The sequence below is a fragment of the Mizuhopecten yessoensis genome, unplaced genomic scaffold (genome assembly GCF_002113885.1).
Source record: "Mizuhopecten yessoensis strain PY_sf001 unplaced genomic scaffold, ASM211388v2 scaffold151, whole genome shotgun sequence".
Classification (NCBI taxonomy): Eukaryota; Metazoa; Mollusca; class Bivalvia; order Pectinida; family Pectinidae; genus Mizuhopecten; species Mizuhopecten yessoensis.
In genome coordinates, this window is record NW_018403403.1 from 33,269 (window position 1) to 44,010 (window position 10,742).

General features: G+C 35.6%; 1 protein-coding gene across 1 annotated transcript in view; it reads right to left on the reverse strand.

Moving 5' to 3' along the window:
- Positions 1–769: 769 nt before the first annotated feature.
- Positions 770–10,742, reverse strand: part of LOC110456420 (pre-mRNA-processing factor 6-like) — a 21,879-nt gene continuing 11,906 nt past the window's right edge. The window contains exons 8-13 of the mRNA XM_021507216.1: positions 9,935–10,009; positions 8,513–8,646; positions 7,787–7,854; positions 5,057–5,195; positions 3,756–3,885; positions 770–2,969 (exon numbers count right to left, since the gene is read on the reverse strand). Of these exons, the coding sequence (XP_021362891.1) occupies positions 2,817–2,969; positions 3,756–3,885; positions 5,057–5,195; positions 7,787–7,854; positions 8,513–8,646; positions 9,935–10,009 (699 nt within the window). The 3' untranslated portion in view covers positions 770–2,816. The remainder of the gene's footprint in view (positions 2,970–3,755; positions 3,886–5,056; positions 5,196–7,786; positions 7,855–8,512; positions 8,647–9,934; positions 10,010–10,742) is intronic.

Consider the following 10,742-nt stretch of genomic DNA (forward strand, 5'->3'; position numbering starts at 1 on the left):
TTCTATGTTTCTACGTTTTTGTTTCTTAGAGCCAGTTGCATTCCTTTTATTACTGTTTTTACTTTCCTTATCGACCATTTGGGGTATGCATATGATGTCGGGGGCTGTTTGATATGTCGCTTTCCAATTTCCATGTCATTCTGTTCAGTTTCGATGTTTGTGCATCTGTCCAGGAGAGTCTGAACCACTCCCTAGTCTGAGACAATGGATGGTGTGTTGGTCTGTTTGAGTGGGTTCTTTTTTTGTATATCAGCAATTTGATGAAACCGTAAAGTCAGCTGTCAAAAATCAGGGGGACGGGTAACATGTTTACCCATTATGCCCATTAGTGGAAGTTAAAATGGGGTCATAAAGATGACTCAGTTGCAATTTTTTTGGTGGCCACACTAAGGGGCGGAATCGGTAAACATGTTACCCACCCCCCTGACTGCCTGCATTATAAGAGTGTAATTTGGCAAAAACGTCTCTGTTTTATGACCGCTGACTTTACTGATTTGGCACACTGTGGCTTAAAGAGTTGTTTTCAGCGGTTTAGAGTCGAGACAACGGTCATTTACACTCTTTACTTGACAAAGGAAACAGACGTTTTCGAAAGCTCGCAAATTGAGTTTTCAATTCCTGTTTGAATTCAAAACAGAGTTAGATTTATTATTCTTACCAAACTGATGAATCTTATTCCAAACATTCACATAGAGTTTAATGAAAGTTTTGCCCCAATAAACCATTCATGTCTAATGCCTTTTAAGTGGAAATAACAAAAGACGAAATCTACAATTATTTTTTTATTATATATTTGTTTTCCTTGCTGCTCTTTAAAGATCAATTATCAGCAAATATACACATGTATGAGAACAAAAGTAACAGCTCTTCTCCGATATCTGCTCAATCTATAGCATGGATTACTCCACTTCTTACTGTAAAAGGGGAAACTTCAGTATGACAATGTTCACAGTTCACCTCATGTTATATTTAATTGCAACAAAAATGTCCACATACATATATAAATTACAGATATATGTATTTCATACTTGCTAAAATCTCCCTCTTTAGGAGGAAGATTCCTGATTTTGGACCCTCAAATATAGCATATATGTATTCTCAACCAGTGAATTTGCTCAACTATTCCTATATTCCAAGATCTAATGATTTCACCTGAAAGTATAACTCAAAATTTGTCATTTTAAAGCATATTTATTTTGTCTCTAAGGGGTAAATAGACATATTCTATTTGTTTTCATTTTGAGAATGCAGAATCTCCACCGTGAAAATTTCAACAAGAGTACCGCGGGGCGGAACAATATACGCCTGTCGAATGCCATATAGTGTTATATACTTTCTTACATTGAAATAAGATCTGCATCATTCCGAGAGTGGTTAGCTGGCATGACAGGCTATAAAAAATGTAGGAGAAAATCTCCGAACAAAAAATCAAATACTGAAATGAACAAAAGGCAAAAACTTTTGCAAAAATCGTTGAATCACATTTCTTTTAAGATAGACACATCATATCATGATTATAATGTATACCAAGTTTCATAGAGATCCGTTGAAAAATATAGGAGGAGATTGCCGGACAAAAATAAAATACTGAAATAAACAAGGGGCAATAACTTTTGCAAAAATTGTCGAATCAAAATTCATTTAAGGGAGACAAAACTTCATATCATGATTATAATGTATACCAAGTTTAAAAGAGATTGGTCAAAAATGTAGGAGGAGATTGCCGGACAAACAAAAGTTTACGCCGGATGGACAGACGACGCCATACCATAATACTCCCGTCATATTTGATGGGCGTATAATTAAAAGGGGGTCAGCATGAGATTTCAGAACCACCGCCCTAGAGAATTTCCACAATGCAGTCAGTTCAAAGAGTCATGACATGAACATTTTCATGTGAAAAAATCCCCACTTCTGCAATGTTCAAATAGGATCTGGAAGTTTCACCAGTAAGACATGTACAATCTGACACTTTTTCTAAATCTTCCTTTTAATCAATGAATAGCACTAAGGTACACTTTGTCAGAAGTGTCGTCTAATGAAAGAAAAGTGTGCAGGTTGATGTGATGATTAAAGCAGAAAGTTTTGAGAGGAAAATTGATGTGCAGGAGTAGAGAAGTTTTCTATAGGATTTTCAGCTTAAAAAAGCACTTACAAAAATTAAATTTGTGTGCAAATAAAATCAATTTTATTGTATGCTTTGATTATAATTGGCATTTGCCTTATTCAACATTCTCAAGTCTAAACATCAGCACCTGTATCTGGCCTGTATTAGAAACAGGCTTACCCTACTATATTGACAATGTGTAACACTTCAAAAAACATGCAGTTTTGCGACAAGCAATCTGATTGGCTGATAAAAATAAGTAGCTACATATACTTTCAATTAATTTTACCAACCAGATTGTTCGTTGCAAAAACAGCTCATTTGAAACTCCTCCCATTCTACTGTCTACTACTGTCTACAAGTTCAGCTTGAGTTCGTTACATGTCAGATCAATACTCAGACCAGTTACAGCAGTTCAAGATATGCTACTACTGTACATAACCCTCTTTGGTCCATTACAGCGATGAACATACTAGTGTGCTACATAACTGCCTCAAATCTGTTACAGTAATTCTTAAGTTATGTTCAAGTCTGCAACATATTGGATCACCCTTGGATTAGTTGCAAACAATACAAGTGCTCAGGTCAGTCATATATTAGATCCCACTCGAATCAGTGACAACAGTGCAAGTAATGCTTTATTTGCTATCTTCCTTGGATCCATTAGAGTACCCAGTAATACCAGTTGTGTCTGTGTGTGCTGCTGTTGTCATGTCGGCAGTGCTGCCAGTTCTGCAGTGAGGGGAAGAATCTGTTCCGTGCGAAGCCGCCAGTTCTTAATGTCCTTTGAAACATGGCACCAGTTTTCACCATGACGGGGGTCGGCACTCACACAGCGGGTCAGTACATTGTTCTGTGATTCCTGTTTACGAAGAAGAAACAGTGTTTATTTGAATATATGTATTCTATTTCTGTGTTTCCTGATGTTATGAAAAGTTTAGCCCAGGGGAACTTATGACCAGAAATCAGATTATCTTATCTACTGTATGTTACCCGGGGGCTTAGTGTGTTATTTCTGACTGTTTCATACCTGTAACAAGCCAAGGTAGCCTACTTATCAAAAACGGGGTTAATTCACATACCGTATGTAACCATGTGACATGCCTAGCAACGCTTCCTCAGAAAGTTCATTAAAATAACAACATGTTAAACAACTGGGATACAATAGATATGTTTTTGTGTCTAAATAACGCTGGTAAGTGGTTTAAATCCACTTGGTAAGTTGTTTTATCTTCTATATACCACTTTATACCACATACAAGTAGCATAATCAATTCATTATCATGGGTTGTCAGTATGAGAAGATGAACACGACTTGAGAACAACTTGAGAACGGATTTCCCAATTTCCCAGCATTTGGGAACGTATTTTCGTTACAAAAGGAACATTCACTTGTGCCACTAGTGACGTCTTAAACCGGAAATAGTATAGTATCCACACAGAAGTTCAAGAACTCATGAAAAGATATCTCAACAGATATTAATGCACCATTTGAACTATGAAAATAGTCCAGTTTCATGACTTCACCAAAACGTTCAGTAAATATTGGTAAAGGTTAATGGTTATTTTTCAGAAAATGAGAAAAAAAATAAAAAATAGAAAAGCAAAAATTTGTTTTTATTTAGAATGCATGATCCATCACAGTTACCTCATTTCCGTGCTGTATTTCAAACTTGTAGAAGTACGCCCAGGCATCCCCAAGGTCAGGGTCGATACGAACTGTACGGTTAAACCATTCCCTGGCCTTGTTTACTTTCCTCTCTGCCCAAAATATGAACCTGAAACAGAAACATGGACTGCACTATCAAAACGGTTCCAGAATTTTACTCAAAAGTTGGAATGTTGTCTTCATTTTCACCAAGAAGTAGAGAGAGAAGTTTAAAAAATAACTAGCACTCTAATCAAAGAAATTGGAAACTCAAGATGGTACTACTATAAATAACCAGTAACAAAGCAACCTACACAGCCCTTTACTCCAATATATACCATAAACAAATGTTTCATGAGATAAATAGAATGTTCATCCCCTTGGAGTCAACATGATGGAATCACAACCCCAGTTGGAAAATTCTTAGGTTGCCAACATCATGTCTTGACAAGTGTTATATAGAATCATTACTCAATAAATATAACCACGATACAGTAGGATATAACTCTATAAATAACACACTAAATATAATTGTTACACAGTAAATATAACTGTTCTGTTACACAGTAAATATAACTGTTCTGTTACACAGTAATTATAACTGTTACACAGTAAATATAATAACTGTTACACAGTAAATATAATAACTGTTACGCAGTAAATATAACTGTTCTGTTACACAGTAAATATAACTGTTCTGTTACCCAGTAATTATAACTGTTACACAGTAAATATAACTGTTAAACAGTAAATATAACTGCTAATTAGTAAACATAACTGTTACACACTAAATAATACTGTTACACAGTATATATATCTGTTACATAGTAAATATGATTAAAAATAATAATTTGAGGTTTTTATTTACTGCTTTATCACAACCTTGTTCTTAAGTCGTTTCAAAGTGGTTCACAATCTATTATCCGTGGTTATAGGGCCTTTGCAACCAGCCAATATCTTTCTCAACTCCCTGGGGAGCATACAGCCAGAGCTGCCATTTCGGCACTAACAGCTAGCATTCAACAATTCTAGCACTGCCCAACCATGTACTCAATTACAGCTGAGTAGACTGGAACAAGCGGAGTAAAGTATCTTGCTCAAAGATACAACACAGTGCCGTTCTGTGACTCTAACCCACAACCCTTAGGTCATGAGCCCGGCGTCCTTCCACTAGACTACCGTGCCTTTTAAATATATAACTGTTACACAGTAAATTTAACTTGAAGTGATGGTAATTCAATAACACAAGAAATCAAGATTTACAGAAACAGAATTTCACATCAAAAAATAATTCTCCTTACTTGGCAGCAGCAAGAAGTACATGGGGGTCATGTTCACATCGCTTTAGAGCGTCAACAGATTTGGTCTTCCTCTGGGGGCGGGGTTCCATAAATATTGACTCTGCCCACAGAATACCAGCATTGGGACAGTCCTGGACAGCTTTGTAATGAAAGAAAAGTAGAAAATGATACTCTATCAACAACAAACAGGCAACTTATACATTTTTGTGATTAAAAGTTATTATTCAGTTTGCATTTTAACTCATTCACCCCTGAAGACACATTTCAACTCTTCCAATTCAATGGTTGGAATACGTAGTTAATGATACAAATTCAGGGGTGAATGAGTTAACACCAAATTTCCCCCACACTTGAAATTGACTTTAGGCAAACCAGTATTAAGTGGCCAAACATGCAAAGTCCAAACAATGGTCTCTTAATTAATGCAGGTGGTCTGTTAATGTATGTGGTGTGTTAATGTATGTGGTCTGTTAATGTATGTGGTCTGTTTATGTATGTGGTGTGTTAAGGTATGTGGTCTGTTAATGTATGTGGTCTGTTAATGTGTTAATGTATGTAGTCTGTTAATGTCTGTTAATGCATGTGGTCTGTTAATGTACGTTAATGTACGTTAATGTATGTAGTCTGTTAATGTCTGTTAATGTATGTGGTGTGTTAATGTGTGTTAATGTATGTAGTCTGTTAATGTATGTAGTGTGTTAATGTGTGTTAATGTATGTGGTCTGTTAATGTATGTAGTCTTTTAATGTCTGTTAATGTATGTGGTCTGTTAATGTGTGTTAATGTATGTAGTCTGTCAATGTATGTTAATGTATGTAGTCTGTTAATGTCTGTTAATGAATGTGGTCTGTTAATGTATGTTAATGTATGTAGTCTGTTAATGTCCGTTAATGTACGTTAATGTATGTAGTCTGTTAATGTCTGTTAAAGTATGTGGTCTGTTAATGTCTGTTAATGTATGTAGTGTGTTAATGTGTGTTAATGTATGTGGTCTGTTAATGTCTGTCAATGTCTGTAGTCTGTTAATGTCTGTTAATGTATGTAGTGTGTTAATGTATGTCGTCTGTTAATGTCTGTTAATGTATGTGGTCTCTTAATGTATGTGGTGTGTTAATGTGTGTTAGTGTATGTAGTCTGTTAATGTATGTAGTGTGTTAATGTGTGTTAATGTATGTAGTCTGTCAATGTATGTTAATGTATGTAGTCTGTTAATGTCTGTTAATGTGTGTGGTCTGTTAATGTCTGTTAATGTATGTAGTGTGTTAATGTGTGTTAATGTATGTAGTCTGTCAATGTATGTTAATGTATGTAGTCTGTTAATGTACGTTAATGTACGTTAATGTATTTAGTCTGTTAATGTCTGTTAATGTATGTAGTCTGTTAATGTGTGTTAATGTATGTCGTCTGTTAATGTCTGTTAATGTATGTGGTGTGTTAATGTGTGTTAGTGTATGTAGTCTGTTAATGTATGTAGTGTGTTAATGTATGTCGTCTGTTAATGTCTGTTAATGTATGTGGTGTGTTAATGTGTGTTAATGTATGTGGTCTGTTAATGTATGTAGTCTCTTAATGTCTGTTAATGTATGTGGTCTGTTATTGTCTGTTAATGTATGTCGTCTGTTAATGTCTGTTAATGTATGTGGTGTGTTAATGTGTGTTAATGTATGTAGTCTGTTCATGTATGTAGTGTGTTAATGTGTGTTAATGTATGTAGTCTGTCAATGTATGTTAATGTATGTAGTCTGTTAATGTCTGTTAAAGTATGTGGTCTGTTAATGTCTGTTAATGTATGTGGTGTGTTAATGTGTGTTAGTGTATGTAGTCTGTTAATGTATGTAGTGTGTTAATGTATGTTAATGTATGTAGTCTGTTGCTGTATGTTAATGTATGTAGTGTGTTAATGTGTGTTAATGTATGTAGTCTGTCAATGTATGTTAATGTATGTAGTCTGTTAATGTCTGTTAATGTATGTAGTCTGTTAATGTCTATTAATGTATGTAGTCTGTTAATGTGTGTTAATGTATGTAGTCTGTTAATGTCTGTTAAAGTATGTGGTCTGTTAATGTCTGTTAATGTATGTAGTGTGTTAATGTGTGTTAATGTATGTAGTCTGTTAATGTGTGTTAATGTATGTAGTCTGTTAATGTCTGTTAATGTATGTAGTCTGTTAATGTGTGTTAATGTACATGTATGTGGTCTGTTAATGTGTGTTAATGTATGTGGTCTGTTAATGTATATGGTGTGTTAATGTATGTAGTGTGTTAATGTATGTGGTCTGTTAATGTATATGGTCACTTGAGCAGGTTTGACTCTACTCTCTTGTATTCATATACCATGGCCATGAAACTTACTTTCTAACTTACATAATTCAATTTAGTCAGAAAAGATTTTTCCACACTTGAACACACCGGTTTGAATTATACAAATTTTAGATAACGCTGCTGTACTTAACATTTATACAATATCCCTTTGTGGGCCCCTGATAACACTGCTGTACTTAACATTTATACAATATCCCTTTGTGGGTCCCTGATAACACTGCTGTACTTAACATTTATACAGTATAATATCCCTTTGTGGGCCCCTGATAACACTGCTGTACTCAACATTTATACAATATCCCTTTGTGGGCCCCTGATAACACTGCTGTACTAAAAACTTGTCAATGTTTTAAGAAATATTTCTCCCTTAATATTGAAGTTTTGTTGTTTTGTTTACTCCATTACATACCTCTGGCCATCAGTGTCTGTGCTATATTCCTCAAGCCACCCCTGTTTTCAACACGCGCAGCCTCCAGCCTATAGATAATGAACATACAACATATTTTTTAGCTATTCTTTCTAGAAAACAAGGAAGACAAGCTGGTCGTATTCCCTTTCCAGAAACCTTGAAATTCATATGATATCATATATGCCCATTCCATGGTTATCTGACATACTTAGAAACCTTCTGATGCATTATTGTACCTAAATGATAATTGTATGAAAAATATGAAAATTTAAGGAGAAGGAAAATTATTTGTACTGTATTACTCATTAAAATTGAGAACTTAAAGAGACAACCTTTCAGACTTTAACAGAGCTTGCTGAAAAGTACATACATATTAAGGGTAGGCACTACAAGACATGGCGTGTAGCTAGGTTCAGTAAAAACATGAGCTTTTTTTGTCACTAACCCTTGTGGTCCTGTTTCATTATTTTTTAGCATTCAGGTCCTGATTGCATTTTAAAGAATCAAGTCACAATGACTTTGTCTTTTGGACAGGATAATCTTACAATAGCCTCTAGTAATATTAGTCATGTATCAGTATGATTTTTAAACTGAGGGCAAACATTTACCGTGTGGAACACAATATGAAGAATGGAGACAAAGCATTGTCAATATTTGAACTTTCAATCCCAAACTTTATTGAACAACTTATATAGTAAACTTGAAGTACCATAGAACAGTACCTACCATAACTCTGCCTGCTGTGGGTTTTTCAGTCTGGCCTTTTCAAGTATAGACCGTGCCTTGATTAGCTGGCCTGACTTCTCCTCTAGTCTCGACTGTAACAGCCACAGAGGGATTGACCTCGGACATTTCTTCAGCTGAGAACAAATAACATCATTTTTCATTTTTTTGATGCGTGGCAAGATCTAGCTACAGTTATATATCCCATGCAATTTCTTTGCCATTAATAGAGCAAAATGTAACACCAATGTAGAATGAAATTTAGTTATAAATAAACTTACTTCATGTGTTATTTCAATACAGTAAATCTATTCATTAAGTCATTATATTTCTGTAACGTGCAGGCGGTCACCCATCCAACTTATGACCACACTCGACATTGCTGTACTAGTGAGCGGGTCCCCGGGTTATACCGCATCACTGGAAAAGCTCGCTTGCCAATAAGGCAGTATTTTCCCCTCCAATTCCTTAGCCGTTACATTTCTAGGAAATTAATTTAAATGATTTTTCCTGTAATAAGTAACTGTGATGGGTGTAAGTCCTACACATGCCTTAAAACAGACATCCTCACAGTACCTTGTAGCTAATTTGTGTTACAGTATTACTGCACGATAACTGGGGTTTTTCTCCCGTATGTCTACATGCCAACTGGCTTACTTGGCAAATAATGAAAACCAAGTCTTAGTTGTAGATTTTATCATGACAACTCATTACATTCTAAATGAGGAATGACTTAATATGTAATGATTTTTACGATCTATATTCCGTTGGGAAATTATGTATATATCAATAATAATACTAATTTGAGGTTCTTATCTATCGCTTTATCACAACCTTGGTCATGTCCAAGCAGTTCACAAATTATTACCTGTTGTTATTGGGCCTTTGCAACCAGCCAATATCTTTCTCAACTCCCTAGGGAGTATACAGCCGGTGCTGCCATTTCGGCACACACAGCTAATATTCAACAATTCCAGCACAGCCCAAACACATACTCATGTAAAGCTAAGTTAACTGGAACAATCAACACAGTGCCGTGATTGGACTCGAACCTGCGACCCTTCAGTCACAAGCCTGATGTCCTACCACTAGACTATGCAAAATGTTACATCACAAAAAGTGATATTTATACACCAAAATTAATTTAGATTTTAGAAAATGCCAGAATACTTACTGTCAGTGATGTAGTGACTCAAATAACAATAACCTACTTGAATGGTGTAACAAAGAAATCTTCAACCCTCGGGGTGATTATTTGACTATCTAACCCTCAACAGACAACCAAATAAAATATCCCTCTGGTTGGAAATTTCTGTCAACACTCAAAGCAGGGGAAAATTCTATTAATCAACAAATTCCAGAGCATGTTCTTGTAATTTTAATTTTTTTTAATTTCTATTTTGACAATAAAGGGAAATAACTCACTCCATGACTATACGCTTCTCTCGCCTCCGAAGACTTGCCCTGTTGCTCAGCGATTTGTCCTTTCATCATCCACAACTGGCAACATAGAAAAGCATATCAAAACCTCTCCATAAAATTATTATTTTATCATGATATTTATTATTTATATGTACCATGTTTTTTCAATAATTAGCACCAATACTTGATGTCATTCAGGCTGCTTTTATGTATCTGGTTCAACCACCAGAATCTGGATGATCTGAAGTGAGGCTAACCTTCGGACTATTTGGCACAGGCATCATGAGGGGTTGGACATGCCTTACTGAAACTGACTATTGCTAGTTTGCATTATTTCTACAGAAAAAGAGGTCAATTCACATTTGAGGAATATTTGATATAAAGAAGATAAAAGAATTGCATGGGCCAAACTAAGTACCAGACAAGTCCCCCCCAACCAACTCTCTGCACAAGGAGCCAGAATCCGAGTACCTGCCTGGTATCATTGGACCAGCCCTGGTTAGTCAATCTGTAATCTCTTACCCTGGACAGGTGTATCCACACTTTTCCTGGTGTGAGATTAATAGAATCTCTTAAATTGCTAAACACAAGGCTTTGCTGAGTGCTTGGTAAATTAAGTATCTTTCCCCGAGGGTTGAGATTCCCCTATCTCACCAACAAGGGGGTGAATGATTCTTTTTCTCTTACCCTGTTCTCCCATTGTGTATCATACTCACAATGTAATGATCATGTTACATGCTAAAATCAGGGTTGAAGCGACGTTGAAGGGTTGTTGATGTGACGTCATTGTATTGTTGAAGTGATGTCATAC